Source organism: Zonotrichia leucophrys, chromosome 4 (genome assembly GCF_028769735.1).
Source record: "Zonotrichia leucophrys gambelii isolate GWCS_2022_RI chromosome 4, RI_Zleu_2.0, whole genome shotgun sequence".
In the NCBI taxonomy this organism is placed as follows: domain Eukaryota; kingdom Metazoa; phylum Chordata; class Aves; order Passeriformes; family Passerellidae; genus Zonotrichia; species Zonotrichia leucophrys.
This window is the reverse complement of record NC_088173.1, coordinates 68,417,108-68,441,680: the sequence shown is the minus strand read 5'-3', so window position 1 is coordinate 68,441,680 and position 24,573 is coordinate 68,417,108. Positions and strand designations below refer to the sequence as shown.

General features: G+C 39.8%; 1 protein-coding gene across 5 annotated transcripts in view; it reads left to right on the top strand.

Annotated features, from left to right (window-relative positions):
• The window catches only part of CTNNA2 (catenin alpha 2), a 168,281-nt gene that overhangs the window by 99,601 nt on the left and 44,107 nt on the right, over nt 1-24,573 (top strand). For all 5 annotated transcript variants that reach the window (XM_064712005.1, XM_064712002.1, XM_064712006.1 and 2 more), the window contains exons 4-7: nt 510-602; nt 870-1,026; nt 3,920-4,120; nt 19,665-19,816. In XM_064712005.1, the coding sequence (XP_064568075.1) occupies nt 510-602; nt 870-1,026; nt 3,920-4,120; nt 19,665-19,816 (603 nt within the window). The remainder of the gene's footprint in view (nt 1-509; nt 603-869; nt 1,027-3,919; nt 4,121-19,664; nt 19,817-24,573) is intronic.

The window sequence follows — 24,573 nt, the reverse complement described above, 5'->3', positions numbered from 1 at the left end:
TGAGAGATATGTAACTTCCCACTCTCAGTGAAGGTATAAGTTTTGATTATGGGTTGAAAAGTATGATTCTATGTGCTAGGACATCAAAAACCTTTCCTTTTGCCAAGCTCAGAGTGTATGGATGAGCCTGATTGCCTGTATTAATAATGAATGTAGTTCATAAGAGCAAAAAGAAACTGAGAAGAGAAAATGTACAGATAAATATCTGGATATTCTGTATTCTGTATATAACTTCTCAGCAGATAATTTTCAAGCTATAGAGTAGGATTCGAAACACTTGACAGTGAAGGAAGATTCTGAGAACAATCTAAAGAAGATGGGTAGTTCAGTTTTCTAGTAAGGAAATAATCTACAAGGGTTTCTGTTCACCAGCACAGGAGATGTATTATTCCTCTTGTAAAAAACCCTTTCATTTCAGGAAAAGCTTGGTAAGAACAGAGAAAGGGATAAAATGGCTCACTTGCCTAAAACTTGGTTCTCATCCTGATGGTTTCGTGATTTCATTGCAGGTTGCAAATCTGGCCTGCTCAATCTCCAATAACGAGGAAGGTGTGAAGTTAGTGCGTATGGCAGCCACACAGATCGATAGTCTGTGCCCACAGGTGAGTGAAGATTCCTGCTAAAACCTACTTGAGGAGTCTTTTAGCACTTAAAAGCATTAGAAGAAGAGCATGGCCTTGTCTTTGTGGTGAGATTGTACCTGATTTCCATGAACCGTGAAAAACACACCCATATCTTGAGACCCTTCGTACCAAATGGGTTGTATGCTGTATTTTTAACACAGTCCATAATCTATTTGCTCTTTCCTGTGGAAAAAAAAAAAGATAAAAATTACCACTCCTCCTCTAACAAATGGCTTTGATTAACAGGTAATTAACGCTGCACTGACATTGGCTGCCAGGCCCCAGAGCAAAGTAGCCCAGGACAACATGGACGTGTTCAAGGACCAGTGGGAGAAACAGGTGCGCGTTCTCACCGAGGCCGTCGACGACATCACTTCAGTGGATGATTTCCTCTCTGTTTCAGGTACTTTTCCAAAAATATACTGCTAAATGAAAGCATTGGGTCAGAGCAGATAAAAGCTATAATTACTAAAGCATCATTAATCCATTAGTCTGTGTGTATTGGAGTGCTGATCTTCTGTACTCAGTAGGACCAACCACGCCGTGTTAATTAATCCCTGGTAGCAATCCCTCTTCACCTCCCATAAAATAGCACCTATTTGTGCTTCTATTCCTAGAGGATGTTTGTTCCAACTCAGGCACAAAGTAGGATTTTGCCCACCTTCTAAAAATGTGTTCCAGACCTGTTACAGGCTGAGAGTATTTATAGAAATTGTTGGAATCCTTGTACAGCTGTGTGAAAGGAGAACTTTACAGAATCACAGGATGGTTTGGGTGGGGAGGGTAAAGAAGGGATGGAGAAGAGAAGGACACTGACCCTGGGTCAGTCTTTCCTCCATCCTCCTGGTAAAGTGCTCCAGCTTGTGGCAGAGTGGTTGTTATTATGTGATCATACACAGTGAGTGCTGTAGTTGCAAAGTGGTGCATGGCTTGGGTTAATTTCTGCTGCAGAAAACTCATTTTCCTATTTTGCCTAGAAGTGTGAATTTCAGTGTTGTGAGTAAGGACATAGAGTGTGCTAAGAGAGCTTTCCTTACTCAGATGTCTCAGAAGAGCCAAACTTCATGAGACAGTCTGGCCAAAATGTTATTTTCCTTGGTATTTCTTAAATTTTCTAAAAGACGTTTATGAGGAAAAAATATTGAAAGAAAAACAATATTTATAATTTAAAATAATCCTTTCTTTTCTTGCCCTCTTTATCTTGTTTGGTTGTATCCTGTTACCCTTATTAACAGAGAAATTATTTGGTTTAGTTAATTACACTCCTCTGTTCAACAGCCCTGCCAGTGTTTCCTACAAGCCATTGCAAGAAAATGAAAATGAGCTCTCTGAACAGTAGGGCACTTCAGAATATGGGAGCGCATTGATTTTTATTTGAGATTTGAAGCTGACAAACTCTGTCTGGCAGAACTAGTTCTGAGAGAAAGGGACGACCAGGCTGTAAACTGCAGATCCAGCCCATGTGCCAGAGTTGGAAATTTGGCTCAAATGGCCATTTTCTGCTTTGTTTGAGGACTTTGCTTATTCCAAGTGCTTGTGTCCATAAACCAGAAGTAATTGGAATGGTTGATAGGGTTTTTTTTTTTTTTTTCTTTTTCTCAAATCTTAATTCCTTCAACCAGAGTTTTGCCTTAGATCTAAACTTTCCAAGGCAGCTGAGAATTATTATTTCTGTAAAGTTTAGATTCCTTTTTCCTAATTCTTTGCACAGACATCTCTGTTAAACATGAGGAAACAGAAAGCCTGTTGCTCTTGCTGTAAAGCTTGGAAGCCTCAGCTTACAAAGAGTATTTTTATTTTTTGATGTTAAACCAGTGAAGCATTCAAAGTGCCACTAACTGGCTAAATGTACCTCCTAAAATGGCACCTCGTCCTCCTCTTCATATTGACTGTCACATTTGATGGTATATTTTAATAATATGGAGGCTACCAGAAGAAAGCTGACCATAATTTCAAGAAGTTATTTCATATTCCAAATGCACTGTACAAATTCATATATTGCTTCTTGTTGGGCAAAATTTGTTTGTGCCATGGTAAAAGCAAATTGGTGATGGTGAAATGGAAACAGCAAAGAAAAATTATAACAAGGCACTGCTTCTTTATTCTGAGTAGGGAGTGTTTTAAACAAAGAATTTTGCCTTGCAAGTTATTCAAATTCACAGCTCAGGGGACTTTCAGTTTCCATCCAAAGTTGTTGCAGTGTAAAATGCGACATCATGTAAAACATTTCTGAAACCCTCAAATGATCCAACCTCAGAATTTATAACTGTGAAGATTAGTGAGTCATTCTTTCTAGTGGCAACGGATAATTAACAAAAAACAGTTGGTGAACTGATTAATCCTGTTTTACTACTACTACAAAGAACAGCATTTCCTTTTTGTGTCAGATGTGTCTCTAGCAGAAAATCAAGTTGCTGTTTAGAGTCACTGAGTTTCTCAGATTGGGTTTGGTCAAATATGAAATTCAGTCATTGTCTTAGTAAAATTATTTTTGACTCTACTGACTGCAGAGAATAATATCTGACCTAGTCAGAGTCTTCTTCATGCTTTCATATAGTTTGTATGTGAGAAAACTACATAAACTCTGATGCTGTAGCACATGAGAGGAGATGGCCTGATCCAGAGCCAGAAAAATAACAATGCATCTCCCAAGAATGCAATTAAGGTGCTTGGTATCACCTGCTCTGAGCAGAGTCACTGTTGCCATCTCTTGCTTCAGATTATGCAAAGTCACCCATAATGATAAGGGTGTGTTATTAGAAATTCCCAGCTTATTCTCTGGCATAGATGGAGTGAGGGAGGTGAACTGCTCATGCCCAGGTTTTGTGCTATCTGCAAAGGCCATTTGCTGTTGTCTTTTCAATGTGATTTTTTTTTCCTGACTTACTTAGGCAAAAATGAGCCAAATGTAATAAAAATTTATGGGAGAGTGTAAATTCACCTTCAGAAAATTGCCCAACTGTTTATTAGAGAATCTGCAAAATATTTGACTGCTTTCCTTTTTGCATTCATTTTAATCACAATTTCATTATGATAACGTTCAGTGTGATGTTTGAAATTCATGTGAGTGGTTTTTAAGGAATTACAGGTTGGGACACACAGCCCAGTCCCTACTAAAGATAAATATCACACAGATTTTTACTGTTATGTGACAATATCACAGAAGAGCTTTTGTTTTACAGCCCGGATAAAGGTAGATATCCATTTTTTAATAAACTGACATTTGCCCAAATGAGTAAGCTCTGCTGTGAGGAAGAGCGCAATCGAACCAGGTGTCTTTTTAACCTGAATTGCAGAGAACCACATCCTGGAGGATGTGAACAAGTGTGTGATTGCCCTGCAAGAGGGGGACGTGGACACGCTGGACCGGACCGCGGGCGCCATCCGGGGCCGCGCAGCCAGAGTGATCCACATCATCAACGCCGAGATGGAGAACTACGAGACCGGCGTGTACACTGAGAAGGTGCTGGAAGCTACAAAACTGCTCTCTGAAACTGGTGAGTGTCTGTAAGAGCTGAAATGAGGGATGCAGGACTCCAGGCAGCTCTCCAAAATGCAGTTTATTACATCCAAGAGTTACAGCATTCCAGGATCATGGGTGACAGAGCTGTGCCCACAGCTGTCAGCTCCAGCTGCAGGCAGGCCTGGACACCCTGAGTTTAGGTTGCAATGCATTATAGACTTTTCTTTTGGTTACATTGCATTATAGACTTTTCTTTTGGTTACAATGCATTATAGACTTTTCTTTGCTGAGCATCTTCATACAGTAGAACCAATCCATACCTTAACTTTTATCTCTAGCCTATCATAACTACTGTAATTACCATATTCATGTTACTGTTCTCCAATCACTAACAGTCAGTGCATTACAGTTTAAGCTAGAAGTTGTTTTTCAGTTTTCTTGCAGTGGAAAATTTTGAGACCTTTTTTCTACTTGCACCCTTTGCTGCCTTGTTTGCCTGTGCTCTCTTTCTGCTTGGTAAAAACATCTTCTTGTTTGGGGTGGGTTTATCCTTTGCTCTAAGCCACAAAAACCCCTTCTAACTAACACAGCCTTTGCCTCCTTGGTTATCCAGTGAGACTGGCTCAGCAATTCTTTTCTTCTAGATCAAAACTTGCTTCCATCTCTATTCCTTCATCAGACTCTACATTCAAAAATCTTCTTCATTCACATATCTGTGAGACCTTTGTGTCAATCCTTCTCAACAAGTGTCACCCTGTTTTTTAAGTTTTTCTAAGCCTTCTAATATTTACATTCTTGTAACAAACTTTCTCACCCACTTTATGTAAATAACTTATTGTTTTACATTCTTTTATGGAAGAAGAGAAATTTAATAGACTGTTGGTTCGTCCAGGGTCATTGGAAAGGTGACACTTTCACCCTCCAATCCACTGTCACTTTTAAAAATCTAGAAATGTTAGAGTCAAAAATTAAAAACTCTCTTTTTTTACCTTGAGAAAGCTGCATGTCCACACTGTTTTATTTTTGTGTCCTATCGTGACAGGGGAGTTTGGTGCAATGCTGGAAGAATTATTGAAATACTCTTATTTAGTCATTTAAAACTTTCAGGTGGTTCTCTGAGATCTGTTCTGGAAAAGAAGATACAAACAAATAAATTCATGGCTGGGAGTGTGTTTTTTATTCTCCACTCAGTGCTGTTGCAGAAGTCACACTGACAGGAGCCATATAAGAGAAGAAATTCAGTAACACATCAAGACTAGGCCACTACATCAAAGTTTCTATGATTTGAATAAATAATACACAGCCTTTTCTTCTGAGCTGATTGATTATGCATTATACACCTGCAGAAAATCACTGCAAACATTACTCTTTGGTCTGTGCAGGTGAATGTACTTGCTGATGACTGAAGTGTTGCTAAACAAAACAACTTTTCATTGAAGAATACATATGAGCAACTGAAAATGCACCACCTGATTGAGAAAAACATAAAATTCTGCTAGATTGTATAAAAATACATAGATTATATAAAAGTAGAAAAGTCTGCAAGATTGATAGAGCGAGAAGAAATATTCTTTTTTCTTTTTCCAATCTGTTTTTGCCTTGCCAGAGCAGGGATTGGATTCGTCTCAGTGTGGGTGATTAGGTCTGTGCTGGCCATTTAAAGCCCTTTATATCAGTGCTCTCAGTAATTCAGGGCTGCTCTCACCTGAAGCAGCAGGTTTGGCTGGTTTTGGGTGAATCACGCTCCAAATTTCATTGGCTTCACAGGCTGGGTCTCCACACACTGATCAGGTGCCCTGGTGGGATAAAGGCGCACAAATTGTTGTGTCTGGAGGTGTCTGAGCTGATCCTCCCCTGCCTCTTTGCACTTGTCCATCTGAGGTTGATTTTTTTTTTTTGATTATTTTAGAAGGAACAAATGAAAATTGCGCCAGTTCAGGACACTTCAAATGTGACTTTTGAGCCAAAAGCCCAAGAATTGCCCTCTGAGATGGAAAAGCAAAAACTGCTCTAGCTCTGCAGTCTCTGGGTTCGCTTTGAGAACAGGAATCAACAAAATAAGCTAAAAACTGATTAGGGGATGATTAAATATTACTCCTGGTATTGTAGCCCTCAGCTTAATGTCAGCCTATTTTTACTACCCAACAAGAGATCAGTGGAATAAGTACTGTAAATTTAACTCCTTTTTAAAAGTTTATGACCTGGTTTTATGAATTCACAGAAGGAAAATAATCTTGCCAGTTTGACATGGTAAAATATTTTGTTGCTCTCTTCTGTTAAAGCTATTTTTTGGTTGAAGAGGAGCTATGAAGAATTCTTCCTACCATTAAGATTTCTATATTAAACAAAACAAAATGTATGTCTGAGCTTTATATTTAGCTAAAATTTGTGATCCAACATTCTATAAATTTTATTATTAATTTTTTTAACAGGCAGGTATAAAATGCCATTATATAAATCAATAATATGCACATCAAATACTTAAATTCCATATTTAATTCACTTTTTGGTATCATTTGAATTATAACTAAGTGCTATAAACTCTGGACTGAGTGCAACTTGAAAACATCAATGTGTTAATGGTGGGGTTCAATAATTAAGAACAAGTCCCTGTTCCTCCAAGTCAAAGTTTTTATTATTTTTTTTTATTTTATAAAGTGTAAATAAACTTGTGAGCATTAAAAAATAATTTAAAATATTTTGTTTACAATATTAAGAGCTTTGTATCATGAACAAATTGTGTAGCAGTAGTTCAGGGGACAGAATGGGCCCAAATTCAATGAAGCTGATGAAGCTTAAACAATTTCTGCCAGTTGTGAATGTGGATCATTAATATTAGAGCACAATTTCCATCTGCAGCTTTTCAGGCCATTTACAAAGGCATTGATTATGATTTCTGTATGCTTAAAAGTAGAATTAACGGACTCCTTTCATCACCTGAGAATAAAGTGGTTAAAATGGAATTTAGTCCCCCTGTGCCATTCTGGAATCCCCATCCTTGGAAGTGTTCAAAGCCCCATGGATGTGGCACTTGGGGACAGTGAGCACAGTGGGGCTGGGGGAATGGTTGGACTCCATGGTCTGAGAGGTATTTTCCAACCTCAGTGATTCCCTAATCTGGGTACCTATGGATCCATACATTTATTTCAATATTCTTTCAGTTCCTCACCTCGAGTTCTTCCCAGATTGATCAAACACTCAGGAATGATGGCAGGGATTTATCAAATTTACCAGGATCCCCCGAGGCAGGGAAGAATGATGCACAGAACTCCATGATATCAGAAGGCTAATTAATTACTTTATTTTACTAAATTATACTATACTACAAATAATACTAAAAGAAAACTCGTGACTTTCTCCCAACAGTCAGGACACAGCTTGGATCTGATTGGCTAATTAACATAAACAATTCCACCAGAATCCAATCAAGCAACCATTGGGTAAACAATCTCCAAACACATTCCACATGAGCACAGGCACAGGAGCAGCAAATGAGATAAGAATTGTTTTGATCATTCTTTGCTTCTCTCACAGCTTCTCTCTGTTCAGAGGGCATGTGAATATCACAGTGATTGATTTGCATTGATTTGGATTCAGGTTCCACCCACAGATGGACATCAAAATCTTTATGAGAAGCACAATCATGGACATCTCACTGTTTTCATCTTTATTCCTTCCTTTTTTTTTTTTTGTTTAATTGTTTGTTTTGGGTTTTTTTTAACAGACCTTAATTTAATTTTAAATTAAGTACTTTTGGAAGCTGGGATAAATTTAGTTAAATGATGATGGCAAAGAAATAAACAGATTACCTTTCTCTTATAATTATTATTTGCTTTTAATTGTCCACTCAGAAAAGGAAAACCTCTGTTAAACCTATTCTTCCACAGATTTCTGAGTATTGGGTTGGATCCACAGTGGAGAAATACGGATGCAGTGTTTTGGAAGGACAAGCAGCTTGATAATGGTTTGGTTTGGTTTTATTTAGGGGGGAGAAAAATTAATCTCTCATGAAAATGATGTTGATAGTTTCTGAGAAATGGAAACTGCAAACATTGCTTCAATAACCAGTCTCACCTCCAAGTTTTCTTAGTTTGTTGTTTTAATTCACAGCCATTGGAATATATGGGGTGGGGTTTTTAGTGTTTCAGTGCTTTGCTGCCTGTGCCTGTCTAACAAAATGCCTTTAAAGCCAAGTACTTGATAGAGGCTGAATTCTTTTCTCTGGCAGCAGTTTTAGGGAGTGACAGACTGGTTAAAGTCCTTTTAAAATAGAGAACTTTTCCTTTAAAAACCATAACAAAAACTTAGCTTTTGCTTGCTGATTTTCTTACAAATCCAAGATGAAACCTATAGAACCACAGAGCTGATGGGGCTTGCTGGGAACAAACACCAAACTCGTAGATTTTAGTGGATGTTACTTGTGCAGGAGTAAACCAGAGCTTCAAAGTTCAATTTTTTTTTGTTGATTGGCTTTGAGGTGGTTTTTGGTTGTTTCTTTGTGGGTTTTTTTTGTTTGGTTGAGTTATTTTAGGGTGCCTCTGTTAAGTGTTATATTGGTATTCAGATTTGTGGAAGGCTGTGAAATAATCCTGTTACAAGTTGTCCATGAAGGAAAAAGGAAAAGGAAAGGGAAGAGTAAGAAGGAAAAGAGCAGAAAGATAAAGAAAAGATAAGGAAGGTAAAGTAAGAGGAAACAGAGCAGAATTACAATTATATAATTCTGCTCAGAATTAGTTTGAATAGTGAGGTTCCTCATCCTGCTGTGTACCCAAAGTGACCAAGGCCAGCTGAGACTTTCCCATTGCCTTCAACAAGGAGGAGACTGAAGTGTACTCAGAAGTTACTTCAAAATCTGTAAAAACTGAAGGCAAGAAGCCTGTGCTTCTAAATAAATAAAAATAATTGAAATTAAGGAACAGGCAATGAGACCAAATCCTATTTTTCAAGATTTTTCAGGGTCAGGAAGGAGAAAAAGCCATGACATTATTTAAAGGCCAAGAGTTGGATTTAAGCTGGGAAAACTGGATTAGAAATTGCAGGGTTTTGATGAAAGTAAGTGAATGGGAAATGAAAGGGATAAGAGCAGAACAAGTAGGAGCAGGACTGCCTGGGAAAGGCTGTGAAAACTTCCCAAAAATTTGTTTTTGTGGTTTTGCTCCAGTTTGCACTGGGCTGTCTGAAGCCATCCTGGAACAGCAAGTACCATACTACTGGGGTTACTCCTGTGAGGGACACTGGAAATTTCAAATTGTCTGATTCACACTGAAATTGGAGTTTCAGCTTTTTAGCATGTTTTAAAAATATCCCAGTAACTTTGTAACTCACTGGTTTTAAGTAGGTCACTCTGACTTCTGTTTTGACACAATTTTGTTTTATTTTGTCTTTATCAGAATGGGCTGAAGTTGAAAATCAGCACTACTGGCAATTCAGCAATAAGCCTTGTGAGAGTTTTATCAGTGTGAGTAGGGCAAACTTTAAAGATATTTATCACTAGCAAAAGGCAGCTCAGTGATGTTATCAAACCTAATACTAAAAATGTGGAAAAGATGGATTTTTCAGCAGTGATATGAAGGGAAACAAAATGTAGGAGCAAGAAGATGAATTTAAGCATAGCTGTAATCAAAAAAAACCCCATATTGAATCTGAGGGAGAGCTAAAAGATGTGAAATGGAGCCTATTTAAAAAATAAATGATGTTAAATTCATGTTTTATGGGAGTTCAGGTAGTTATAGTAAAACTTATGGGTACCATCATCCTGAGTACATGAAATCATTTATCCAGGAGTTCTGATCAAATTATGACTTTTATTCTGCGAAGTACTGTAGTATTTTCTTTAAAGTTTTGCTAAACTGAAATGCAAAGGTCAAGGTGCCACCAACAAAAGAAAAATATAATGCATTAATAAAGAAAAGGTATTTTACAAAAGGACCAGCGAACATCCAAGATTGTTGGTTTGATCCAAAGAATTTCTAACCAGAGAAACTCTGATCAATATACAGAGGCATACACTAAGAAATCATCTAAAATGCATTATAAAGCAATTAAATGAGACATAAGAGATGAATAAATCACCATGTAGCTCAAAGCTGAAATGCTAGTTCTTTTTCTCCACTTTTAAAAATGGAATAGAGTGCTAAAGGAGAATATAACATAATTGATGTAGATTTTCAAAGGCTTTCCCTAACATGTGCACCCACAGGTGTTTGGCAACCAGGTAACCATGGGGTGAGTGTTAAAGCCTTTGATGGATTCAGAGCTGGTGGCAAGGCAGAGCACAGGTGATCATTTCTCAGCAAGCAGAAAGGGAAATCTTGTGTCACTTCAGGGCCAGCACCGCGGTTGGTGTACAGTGCATTCATTAATAGGGGAATAGGCAGCAGCAACGTTTGCCAAAAGGAAAATGCTGGTTGGGATGGTTGGGAGAAAAAGACAAGACTAAAAAATATATTTTTTTAATTTCTCTATGTAAATGGAACAATTAAATCAATATTATCTGCATGGACAGAAAGGTTCTGAGCAAATTCATTGTCTCAGAAAAACAGTGGCATTGTAATGGGCAGCAGAAATCATATTTTTTCCATGCTCAGCAGCCTCACATCCGTGCTGAAGATGTTAGGCTGTGCTTACAGGAGGATATTCACTGAAAACCCCAAGGAGATATTTCCACTTGTTCTCCACAACCTAAAGATCTTCCAGAAATGGAAGAAAGTCAAGATAACGATTATATAATCAAAGAAAATTCAAGGTTTAGCTGTGAATTAACTCAGTGAGAGTTTAAAAAATATCAGAGTAATTTATTTTGGATGTCCCAGACACCTTGTATAATGAATAGTGGGTTGATATAATAGAAATGTCTATTTTCATAAACCAGTATTATTTAGTCACTGTTCAAATCTGTTCTCAAAAACATTTCATCTTTTAAAAGCCATTTTTTTTAAATTAGGAGGGTGGTGTTGTAAGTAGGAAGAAATTTTCCAGGTCTAGAAAATATAGGCAGAGAAATGGAGTCAATATCCATCCACCAACCCCAACAGAATGTTTTGTGAATTCAAGTGTCAACTGTACAATAATGTTTTAAAATAAAAGCACTGGTATTCCTTGCATCCCCTTGCCTACACACACCTACATATTGATACACAAACTTCTAGCTGAGCCAGGAAGGGTGGTTTGCTTTTTACATAACGTGCTTGGTGTCCAACAGCACGAAACTGCTTTCTTGAGGGAATTTTCTGAAGAGCTTGCTTTCATTTGAAATGTTACCCTGAAGGGTTCTGTTTGGCAGGAATAATATTTTGGGGGTAGTCACTGTGTGGAATCTTGCACAGGTAGAGGGGAGAGGGAGACAGCTGAAACTGGTGAGACACAAAAGACATTTGTGATCATCCTCTGTCCATTTTGGGGTGGACCTGTCCTTAATCAGTGGCCTCCTGTGCTTTCCAGGATGCAAACAGCTCTTACCTGGCTTCTGCCCTGACATTTATCTTTCTGTCAATGCAGGTCAGTCAGAACAAAGTGTTGTAATCTTCGCTGCAGTGTTTATCCCAATTACAATATGCATACAGGCCAGCTCTCAGGCTGCCACTGCTCTCGGCTGTCTTAGATACATACATAGAATATATACATATCCCTATACAGTCCCAGCTCTCAGGCTGCCTTTAGATGTTCCAAGGCTCTTTTCTTTAAAGGCCATATTCTTACAGCTTTCTGCTGCTACAGCTCCTTAATTCAAAGGCCATATTATATTCTACAGTCCCAGCTCTCAGGCTGCCACAGCTCTCGGCTGTCCGGGGGATTCCATACCTTCTCTCGATGTTTGGTTGCATGTTCTTCCTCACACAGGGTCACCAGTTGTTGTAATCTTCACTGCAGTGTTGTTCTCGCCTCTCTGCTGGGGCTCTTCTCCATTCTCTGCAGCACAGTCCTTCCTGTCTTCTCAGGGGCTCCTCCTGGGCTCTCAACCCACCCCTGTTTATCTCAGTTACCTTCACGAGCTACAGCTGCTGCCCAGCTAAGGACCCTGCAGCTGCAGCTCGTTTGGAGCAACTCGGACCCACACAGGTCTTACAATACAACATATATTCAGGCCCCCACAACAAAGTTTTAAGATGAGCTTTCCCCTCTAGTTTGTGTGCCCCTGTCTCCCAACCCTTGGTACCATAGCTCCAGACGTGCCATTGATTTCTGTAATGTCCATCTCACCTGGGCTGCACATGAGCAAATCCATTTCTTCCATTCCCACATCAATCTGCTGGGTTGCATAAACCCACAGATAAAGTTGGAGCTTTCTGGGAAGTGCCAGAAGACTTAGGTGGGCCAGAGGGTCAGGACTTGGCCATAAATTCCAGGAAGCCTTGAGAATTTTGTTTTTATGGGCCATGGCTAGATCAGTGTTTGGCAGTGAAGGCTGATTCTTCCTGAAAGTCTTGTGTTCACTGCAAACTGCTGTAGGGTGTGGATATTCATCATTCATTATTTTACAGCTGACTTTTAACCATTTCACCAGTGTGAGACACAGGGCTTGTTACCCAAAACAGAGCTGGGGAAGGGTCTGGAGCACCAGGAGGGGCTGAGGGAGCTGGGAAGGGGCTCAGCCTGGAGCAAAGGGGGATCAGGGGGTGTGAGATCTCAGCACCTCAGGACTGAGGTGCCGAGCCACCGAGACCACCCTTGGGGGGCTCGGGAGTCCTGGAATGTTCCAGAAGTGTCTGGTGGCTGGACTTTGATCCTACACAGGAGACGACACCTGTATGAGGATAGGAGGGTTTCACCGGGGTGAATGGTGAAGGGATTGGTTAATTAGAGGGTGAGACACAGGGTTTAGGATTTCTGTACAGGGGGGTTTAGAGAAGTAAGATGGAGGAATTGGGGCGTGTCCTGTCCTTCTTCTTCTTCTTCTTCTCCTCCATCTTCTGTGGTGATGGTGGCACTTTGAAATTAGTCATTACTAAAAGTGTACTGAGCAATAAAAGTGAAAGGTATTAAAGAAAAATGATAAATATTGTACACGTAACCATGGGTATAAAGATAGGTGACTGTCTGGAGGGCAGCACAGTGTGCTCATGGCTGGCTGCTGAGCAGAGCTCTGTTGGGCCGAGAGAAAATCTTTTAGATAAACAATTAATAAACACCGAGACCGAAAGAAGAACTGAAGCCTCTTCTCGTCCTTCGATACGCGGGCTGCCCCAAGGCCACCCCGGGCCTTTCCAGGCCCTCCAAACAGCCGAAAACCAGACAAGGGGGGACCTTGTGGCTCTGCACAGCTCCTGACAGGAGGGGACAGCCAGGGAACAGGGACAGGAGGAGAGGGAACGGCCTCAGGCTGGGCCAGGGAAGAATTAAATTGGATATTTGGGAAGTTTTCTTCAGCCAAAGGCTTGTCCAGCCCTGGCACAGCTGCCCAGGGCAGTTTGGAGTCCCCATCCTTTGAAGGATTTAAAAGCCCTGTGGATGTGGCACTTGGGGACATGGGCAGTGGTGGCCTTGGCAGGGCTGGGTTAAGGATTGGACTCCTTGATCTGAGGGATCTTTTCCAACCCAGACATTTCTGTGATTCTATATGTTATGTAATGTTTCAGTAGACTTTTATAAAGCTTTTTCTTAGCAATTAGCACTATAATAGTCATGACTGAAATGTGAATTATATGAGATCAGGACTTAAAAACATTCTGTGAAGTATTTAGAATCTTCTGATAAGGAATGTGCAGTTCTTTTAGAAACAGACTTTGACAAACACTTTGAACTAAATAAGGTATCATATTTCATTCCTTATTCATCTGTCAAATGAAACAGAGAAACTGTGCTGTCTTTGGCAGAGGATGTCAGATATCCCTTGGGAATGATCTTTTAAATACCTAGTTTAAATACTTGAATTTCCCAGTAGACTCCATTCTTTCTTCAGTTAAGTAAATTAAAAATTAAAACAAAACAAAAAGAAAACAAGAAACAAGCCACGCAAACACAAAAACTAACAGAAGAAATTTCATCCAGTGGCCTGAAATGTTTAAGCTGTAACTTTGTGAATGTTTAATACTAAAACCTCTTAAATCTGGATAATGGCTGAGCTTTTTTTCTGAGAGAGCATTTTTTTTTCTTAGTATAGTGGATCATTCATAGGTTTTTTTTCTTTTTAGTCTCCCTGATAACCTTAAGTTTAAAATCCTGCCTGTCATTCTAGATAATGTTCTTGATTTATGTGACATGAACAACTATGATGTTTAGGAGAAGCACAGACATTTTCAGGGACTCTGAAACTTTTAGCAAACCTTTAGAGTGCCATGTCATTCTTGAATAATCTTTCCCACAAATGACCAGATTTTTAAAGCTATTTAAGGGCTACATAGATAAGGTGATTGGCACCTTAAATGATGTATCTCTATCAACATGGCATAAGGAAAATAAATTTTCTTAAGGATGGATAGAAATGCCTAAGCAAATACAAAGGTTTGAGGGCACAGTTGGTGCAGTGGGTACAGGAGAGCAGTCACTTCTCTGCTGCTCAAATATCTGATATTTCTGAGGACAGTCTGGCTCTGAGGAACAACCCCTGGGCTTTGAGAAGGGCTCTTCCCTTGGATCCAAATCCTTGGATTCTGAAAAGACTCAAGTGGGTGCTTGTCTTTTCAAAATGAAGATCCAAGAAATAGCTCTGCTGGTGCTTTTCAAAAATTGTCTTCTGGCCAAAAATTGAGGCGATATTCCTGGGAACCCTTCAGTTCCAGTGAGATTGGGATGGAAAGGAGCCACGTTGTGCTCAGCCTGATTCAGAGCCAAAAATGTGCCAGGATTTGGTGCAAATGGGGTTGGTTTGTGCCTAAACTTGGTTGTCTAAAGCAGAAATCTGGTCTAAGCCAAATGTTGCTATAGGACACAAAAGAACACAAGCTCACATCACTGTTCTTAAGGTGAAGAAAAACGGGAAGTTTGTGTTCTGACTCCAACATTTATAGTTTTTCAAAAGTGACAGTGGATTGGAGGGTGACAGTGCCACCTCTCCAATGACACTGGACAAACCAACAGCCCTTCAACTCTCTCCTCCTCCATAAAGGAATGCAAAACAATGAGTTATTTACAGAAAGTGTGTGAGAAAATTCGCTATAAGAATGTCAACATCAGAAAGCTTAGAAAATCTTAAAAAACCAGGGTGACAGCCATAGACCTCCCTCTCTGCTCCGTGGCAGAGGAAAATCAGAATTTCATCCAGCTGAACCTGAGTCTTTAAAGTAGGATAAGTGTGATTAATTTTCTCATGGAAGCATCTACTGTTCTCTGTCTGGTATAAGGAAAGATTTAAAACTTCCAGTTGTATGATGTGAGACAAAACCAGACAAATTTCCTCACTCCCATTGATGCTACTAAGAATTAGAAACTGTGCACAGGAAGGGTGCTTGACCTTTATTGCTTTTTTTTTGTGTCTTAATTATCCCTTTCCACATTTCTGAACATTCACATCTACTTAAGATTCTGAGGAATTCAAGTTCCTAAATAATAAGGCCATAAAAGTACAATAAATCAGCAAGGCATTCATTTAATCTTGCATATTAATGAAACTTTTTGTTCTAATGCTACGAGCAAGAACGCCCAAACATTTTTTAATTTCTATCTCAATAATTTTATTATGTAACCTAACATTTTTCTGTCTATCAGCGATCTTATTGTTCCCATATCACTAAACAAAGTTTGCAGTGATGTTTCTAAGTACAAAAACCGCAGTACAAACTGAGTGCCATAGGAGAAAAAGTCAGCAGGAATTATATTTTTAGGAAACAGGTAATTACTTGATAATTTTAATATGTAGGAGATATGGGTGGGTGGGAGAAAAACAAGAGCTTTAGAGAAAATATTTTCTTTGTGGAACAGAGGGGTTCACAAAAAAAATACAAGTTTGATCAAGGCCTGAATTCACACATGGTGATATGCTGGGTTTCTATTATACATCAGCCAAAAGATAAAAAAGTATAATTCAAAAGAATTGATCAGTTGATAAAATGGAAATAATTTCAACTTTTCTGATTCCAAATTTTTCTCCAGCAGCCTTTCAACCTAGATTTTGTTGGCATTGGTCTTGCTTTCAGTGCCATTGGAAACTCATCCACAGAAAGGATTTCAAATCTTTATTTTGTTGGAATGACAAAGTCAGTGAATTAGAAGTGTTGTTATTAACTTGGGACCTGATTCTGTCAACATTTATGCAGGTGCCTAATTAATTCATGTAGTTAGGCTGAGAGATTTTAATGGACCACGTTTTTCAGTCTAAGCATATGTGTGGCTGTTTTCAAAGCCACAGCTCAAACTAAGAAACCAATGTTTAATTTTGCCCCAGAAGTACTGATTTGCTTCTGAATCTAAAATTCATAGCCAATTTCTCTGTGCATAATAAATGAATCATTCTCTGTCTGATACATTTGCAAGTTTTAACTCCAGATTCTAATGAATGCCTTTGCCTGAATTTTACTTGTGGTTCTTTCACCTTTGGCACAGGAATATCTTTCTTTGTGTGGTAAATAATAGAGAAGAAAGACTAGAGGTTTGTTTTTTTTTTCATGAAGCTCAATAAGCTTAACTGGAGAATAATAAATTTCTTAATTTTCAAAGACTTCCTGCATTAAATGGCAACATATGCTTAAAGAAGCAATAAGTAATAGCCCCCTGTTATTAAAGGTGTTTTCTCCTTGCTTGCCCAATCAAAAGTGAGCACTGATGAAATAATATCATTGGCAAGCAAGCAGTCATAAAGTATTTTAATATCTATTCCCATTTTGAAACAGCAGATAATGTTTACCTGTCATATTTTAAATTAGGGGCTAAATTATAGCCAGGTCTGCAAAATCAGAACAGATCAGAGAAGCTTCCACAGCCAGTGGAGGTAATAAATGTGGTCAGGCATTAATACCTCGTGTTCAGGAATATGAATAAAGTGTAACTTCCCACCTTACAACCATTTTAATTTAAATTTCCCTTGTTTTGTTCTGAGAATGTCACATGTGGCCATGACAAACCCAGCTGTGTTGTACCTGCTCCCCCATCTTTGCCCTGTCAAGGGAAATATTCGAAAAGCTTGGTGCAACTTATTGCCACAAATCTGTTGCCTGTCCAGCATCTGCTGATTATTTACAGATAATTAAACATTAATCACTCCATGTCAAGTTTGATTTTATTTCTGGGTACTAAAACTATGTTGAATATAGTATAAACCTTCCTTCTTCTCTTCTCTACCTTTACAAGGACGTTTATATTAAGATTATATACCTTAATCTAAAATACACAGATGCTTCTTTTTTTTGTTTTTTGTTTTTTTTTTTTTCCCAAATTCCTGGAATTTCCACCACTAATTTTTTTTGTGGGGTCACTGAAAAAGGTTCACAAATTGCTTTCATTTTTTTCTTAAAAAAATATCGGGTAAATTTTACTATACTCTGCTAACTTGAACACATATGTAAAAGCTAAATTTCCTTATGCTTATATAGATGTTCTTCAAACTGCCCATTCCTAATTCAGGCCTGTTGCACCTACTATCAATTATATCAAATACCTGACCACCTCTGCTTGTTAAGAAATTATAATTGAAATTTAAGGTTAAATTTATTTTAACCCTAAATATTAGTGTTGTTTACCTCCTTTTTTTAAATTGTTTTCATTATTGCATCTCTAGCATTACTTGTTTTATCCCAACAACTCAGAATAAATTCTCTTTTATTCTTTAGGTTTGCATGTTTAGATTGTGTTTTTAATGATTGCTTTTTGATATTCAGGCTTGAGACTTCCTTATGCAATCATATTAGTCTCCTACTACACTTTCAAGTGTTCTATTAATTAAGGTAATTTGATATATGCATTTATTAAATACGCTTTCCAAAACTTTCATCTCTCTTAAACTCCTTTTCTAATTAAAATGTTTCCCCTCTGCCTGGCAATGTTTTGTTAATGTTTACTTTTTTAAAGTCTATTGTTGCTGCCACTTTTTCCTGTTTTTCCAGTGTATCCCAGGAACTTAGTGAACATTATCTGCATGGAAAACACAAATCTGTTCTTTCATCTGTCTATGTTAACAGATATATATACACATATATATTTAGTGATGTATAAACTATATTTGAATCCCTGTATCCCTTTAAAGGTTTCCTCATTTGCATCCAATGCGTAATATTTAAATGCCAGAAACAGAAAGCTTGGGCTCATGGTTGCTGCCACTTCTTCAAAATGTAAACTATTCTTAAATCATGTGTTTTTGTGGTTTTACTTTAAGTCAGATTCTGTAAAATAAATTTAAGAACATTTAGTTAAGAAGAAAATATCGTTTTCTATCAGAGTAGAAATTTCTGGGAAAGAATGTCCCTGCTCTTGATGAAAAAAACACTGAAAATTCCCCTTTGTATTCATCAGCTGGGTTCAGGTTACCAATAAGTGTACCAAAAATAGGGTTTAGGGAAAAGATGGGCAAAAAAGGTAATATTTTAACAACAAAAAAAGGCAATAACTGTTGTGGGAGTCATCATTTCCTGTTGTTGTAATTACATTGCCAAAATAGTAAAGTCAGTGATACATGATCTGGATACCTAAATGCTAGAATAAAAGTAATATGAATATGTTGAAAAGATGGGTATCTATAAATCTTAAACTTGACCCTAGTTCCCTAAATTCTTAAGAATTAATTCAACTGCATCTTTTTATCTAGGTTTCTAATGAAACATTGATTATGTTTGTCCTCTATGAGCATAGTCCTTCAATATTATTGTTAAATTTTTAAGATGATTAAACAAGTCCAGGAATGCAGTATAATCAGTGGGACCTGATGTTCATGTTTGTAGCATTTGGGTTTGAGTTATTAGAGGACTGATTTAGGGAAGAATTCTTTTCCTGCAAACACAATGTGCAGAAAGTGATTATGCCTTCAAAGGAATCTTCAATGAAATTTGAAGAAAAGTCTCTTGCTACTTCAAGCAATGCTCTGAAACCATTTACCAAAGTAAATAATAGCTTTAGATTGTATATTAAATAAGTTCGTACCACAGTTTATAATATTTTTAGCCAGTATCTGTGGCTGTGTTTTGTGTTATATACATGGTGATAGTGAAGAAACAGAAGATTCATTTAGGTGTCTTCACAAAAGTATATCCTTGATTTTGCATTTTGTCTCTTATACAATTAATATTATTTAGTATGAGCTAGAGTGTAAATTATGTAAATTAGCAGGCATAATGGCTACAGCTTGTTTTGATCACTTGATACAAATATTTGCTGTGCTCTTTACAGGTTGTAAAGCTGTTAAATGAACTTTACTGCCTGCTCAGGTATCTCACAGCCTTTTAAAAGTTAGTAAATCACAGGTTTGGAAGGAAGGTTTCTAATTTTTGTTGCACAGTTGGAGGAGAGAATGTAGGGATGGATATAGGGATGGGTATTTCCATGCTGTCAGATAAAGTGCCCACGTGCAGGGTGGGTACAAACCCATCCGTGAGCTCCCTGTGGAATTTCCAGCACAGTGTGTGCCGTGCCTCCTGGAAACTATCCATGCCCCAGAGCAAACTGTTCATGAGAGAACACAAATCTGACCGTGCTGCCTCTCCTTGTGTCCAACGCAGTGATGCCGCGTTTCGCTGAGCAAGTGGAGGTGGCCATCGAAGCCCTGAGCGCCAACGTGCCCCAGCCCTTCGAGGAGAACGAGTTCATCGACGCCTCCCGCCTGGTCTACGACGGCGTCCGGGACATCAGGAAAGCTGTCCTCATGATCAGGGTATGCCAAACACCTGGGGACTGAAGAGTTTTGGGGTTTACAGGGAGGGCTCATGGGTAAGGGGAATGCAGAAGCTCCTTGGAATCAGCCTCGTGTTGTAGTAAGGCAGGAAAGATTGACATTGAAACAGGCACCAGGTTGGCATTGAAAAGTATATTGGAATATGAATCCCAATATAACCAGTTAGATGGTGCCTGGGCCAGTTCTGACCCTCGCTGCTGGGCCAAAGGCAGCACTGTGGTGTTTTACCCCAGAGATACCTTGGCTGCTGGAGATTGCAGCGGGGCAAGTCAAGGCTTGTCAGGACTCCGTTTACCTCAGGAGAGAGAGGTTCTGGCGATGGTGAAGAGAAGGAAGGAGAGGATTCTGCTAGAAGGTTGCCAGATGTTTATTCCATGGGTACAGAGATGTCTGCACCGGGCCACTGCTGCTAACAGAATGAGGCCGCATGGTCTCATTCACATTTTAAGCTCAGGACAGGGGAAGGGGAGGGGACAGGTGAGCCACCAACCAGGTGAAGGGGCAGGGTCTCAAGGGACTAGGGACACCTATCACACGACGCCTTGCTGGTATGTTAGCCTGATTGACAGGGCACACTCAGCGAGGGGCGAGGGGGAAGGGAGAAGGTAAAACAGGATATTGCAACACACCACAACAGAAAAGCTTGACATTGAAACATGCATGAAACAGAAGTATCTATCCAACAACAAAAGAATTAGTAAATAAAGAGGTTATTTAGTGGATGAATCACAATTAGTATGGTAATCAGCTAGAAGATTTGATCACAACTGCCAATAGATGCAAACTCCATTACTGTTTCCATAGTAATAGGATTAATTTGCCAAGCTCTTCGAAGTTTGTGTGGATTTTTTGTTTATTTGGGGTTTTTTCCCAATGTATGTGTGCTGCTTGGGATGTGAGGTAGGTCTGGTTAAAATCTAAATGAATAAATTATCTTGCTGCTGCAGGGATGGTTTTGAATGTTTACCAAGGTAAAAAATGTGTCATTTCAGTGTTGACTAACCAGTTGATTCAATTTGTTTAGACATCTTTTAATAAAATAAATAAACAAATAAAAGACACCACATAACAACATCATTATTGTGATAGTAGGTGTGTGTTAGTTTTCACTTCAGTCAGCAGACAAAGATTTAAAAAAGAAAAACAGCAAACCAAACCTGGTTTGGACATCTCTTCAGCAACTGAAACTGTCATTTGAAACCCAAATTGCCTTGAATCTGCCCTAATAAAAGCCATGTACATGTAAAGCTATGGAGAAAATCACAGAGGAAGCTGTTGAGGCAAATAACAGGGCTGAAATGTCAACTGATCCCTTTGAGCAAACAGGTAGTGTGTACTTGTGGTTGTGAGTGTATTATGGCACTGATGTAAGACTTCAGGCAGTTGGAACACTCCAAAATAGCTCCATTTTAGTCATCTGCCACTATGTATTAACATTTACAGAAAAAGCTTTTGACAGGCTTAATTTTATAACTGCCAAACATAAATTCCATTCTCATACCCAGTGCTTATCCCAGGTGGTGTGAATTATTGTCCTGGCTTGCGGTGGGGGCAAAGCCATCCTGTTCTCTGGGTGTGTTAGAGGATTGGCAGGGAAGGGAAAGGGAAGGGGAGGGAAATTTTTGCTTGAATTACTTCCCTGTGAGGGTGCTGAGCCCTGGCACAGGTGCCCAGAGCAGCTGGGGCTGCCCCTGGATCCCTGGCAGTGCCCAAGGCCAGGCTGGATGGGGCTTGGAGCAGCCTGGGACGGTGGAAGGGGTGGCACTGGATGGGCTTTAAGGTCCCTTCCAACCCAAACCATTCCAGCATTCTACAATTCTGGGAAATGAAAGATCTGCATCTGTTTTCCCTTTGGTTTTCCAGTTCCTCAGTAACAACGATTTCCAAATTTTCTTAGGACAAGAACAACTGCCTAGCACACTTTAATCTTTTCTAGTAATTTCAAACTGTGATTGTGGCACAGACTCAATCATCAGGTGGGATCTCCTACAAACCCAGGTTTTTCCATCCTCTACACAGAGCTCCATCTTCCAGCAACCCTCTACACATCAAAGTTATCCCCAAGAGTTTGCCATGAGATGTCCATCCTGGTGAGAGGTTTTTAAGATTAAATTTTGAATTTTGAAGGCCTGATCACTTCCTTTGTCACTGCCTGACAGTTCTGTGTACCTGGGGAGCTGATCAGCATTCAGGCTTCTCAGTCTCCTTAGGAAAATCCCAAGTTACTTTTGCCATTACATCACTATGACATTCCACCCGTTGTATGATCTGAGTTAATGAATTCTGTTTGCCCAGATTAGGAAGATTTATTTTTGCCTTCAGACAATTAACTTATTTATGGAGCTCAATGTAATACTCCTTACCCAGGCAGAGAACTAAAGCACATAAATGGACTCATTATCCATGTGAGTTAACTGGAAAAATCCACATATATAAGCTTACACAGACCAAAGTTTGCTGAATCAGAACCTTATTTGCTGTAGAAAACAAAATTAGTTTCACTTTGAGATACTCTTTAACATTTCCATCTGAACATCTCACACTGAAATGGGATGTATAATTAAAGGGTGAGGCTATAAAAGCCTTTAGAATATTTTCATCTAATACTCTGTCAAATATTATGCACCCTTTAATTCAGGTAGTAAAACTTTTTCAGAATTGCAAAAAAAGGAAAAAAATCCAATCTTGCAAACTTTTTAGAGCATCTGACACAATTATTTTCAGGCAGTGATTGTTTGTGTGCAAGCTGTGAAAGATTGAATTTATCTGAATCCCCTCATTCAAGAGAGTAAATAAAACCACTTTTGAAATTAATTTTGGTTGGTGTTATTACTTTTAGTAAGCTGAAAGAAAGGGTGGATAGTCTCTGTTCTTCTCTTTTTCCCTCAAAAGGGGAGAATTTATTGTCCCTCTGGAGGAGAAAGGAGACTAATTTTTTCATTGAGGACTACTATTATTATCTATACAGATAAAAAGATCTCTTTCACTAGTTAAGAAGTAGTATAAATGAATTTAAGAGTATAATTATAGAACCTAGAAATAAAATAGAAAATAAAAACTTCATTCCAACACCTTCCCTATTACTGCGTAGGGATGAAATTGCACTTTGTGTTTTCATAGCTGCCTATGAAATTCCCTCAGTTATTGGTCAGAAACCCTCTCTACACTCAGGAGGACTCACAATGGCAACTTTTCTCATTCTTATGGAAGACTGGGAATGGCTGGAGCTGTGCCAGGAGAGGTTTAGGATGGATATCAGGAAAAGGTTCCTCACCCAGAGGGCGGTTGGGCAGTGGATTAGGGTACCCAGGGAAGTGGTCACAGCACCGGGTGTTGAGCTCTGGTTATTAAAATTGTGAGTGTTATTAAAATCTGCCTGTGTTAAGGTGCAAACAAGACCATATGCTGAAGCTGGATTTTATTTAACAGTAGTGTGAGGTAGAGAAGGAAGGAAGTGGCGGAAGGAAGTGGCGGAAGTGGCGGAAGGAAGGAAGTGGCAGAAGGAAGGAAGGAAGTGGCGGAAGGAAGGAAGGAAGGAAGTGGCGGAAGGAAGGAAGTGGCGGAAGGAAGTGGCGGAAGGAAGGGGCGGAAGGAAGGGGCGGAAGGAAGGGGCGGAAGGGCGGAAGGGGGGGAAGGGGCGGAAGGGGCGGAAGGGGCGGAAGGGGCGGAAGGAAGGAAGGAAGGAAGGAAGGAAGGAAGGAAGGAAGGAAGGAAGGAAGTGGCGGAAGGAAGTGGCGGAAGGAAGTGGCGGAAGGAAGTGGCGGAAGGAAGGAAGTGGCGGAAGGAAGGAAGTGGCGGAAGGAAGTGGCGGAAGGAAGTGGCGGAAGGAAGTGGCGGAAGGAAGTGGCGGAAGGAAGTGGCGGAAGGAAGGAAGGAAGTGGCGGAAGGAAGGAAGGAAGGAAGGAAGGAAGGAAGGGGCGGAAGGAAGGAAGGAAGGGGCGGAAGGAAGGGGCGGAAGGAAGGAAGGAAGGAAGGAAGGAAGGAAGGAAGGAAGGAAGGAAGGAAGGAAGGAAGGAAGGAGGAAGGAAGAAGGAAGGAAGTGGCGGAAGGAAGGAAGGAAGGAAAGTGGCGGAAGGAAGGAAGGAAGGAAGTGGCGGAAGCAAGTGGCGGAAGAAAGGAAGGAAGGAAGTGGCGGAAGGGAAAGAAGGAAGTGGCGGAAGGAAGGAGTGGCGGAAGGAAGTGGCGGAAGGAAGTGGCGGAAGGAAGTGCGGAAGGAAGGGGCGGAAGGAAGAAGGAGTGGCGGAAGGAAGAAGGAAGTGGCGAAGGAAGTGGCGGAAGGAAGGAAGGGGGAAGGAAGTGGGAAGGAAGTGAGGGAAGGAAGGAGGAAGGAAGGAAGGAAGGAAGAGGAAGGAAGGAAGGAGAAAGGAAGGAGGAAGGAAGGAAGGAAGGAAGGAAGGAAGGAAGGAAGGAAGGAAGGAAGGAAGGAAGGAAGGAAGGAAGGAAGGGCGGAAGGAAGGGCGGAAGGAAGGGAGGAAGGAAGGAAGGAAGGAAGGAAGGGGAAGGAAGGAAGGGAAGGAAGGAAGGGAAGGAAGGAAGGAGGAAGGAGGAAGGAAGGAAGGAAGGAAGGAAGGAAGGAAGGAAGGAAGGAAGGAAGGAAGGAAGGGAAGGAAGGAAGGAAGGAAGGAAGGATTAAGTTGAAAACATCAGGTGGCTTAACTCACAGCCCAGTTCCCCTCAGGAGGCACATTTGAACAGGGCTTTGGTGCTCACAGCTTCTTTATATAATTTTGCCATAA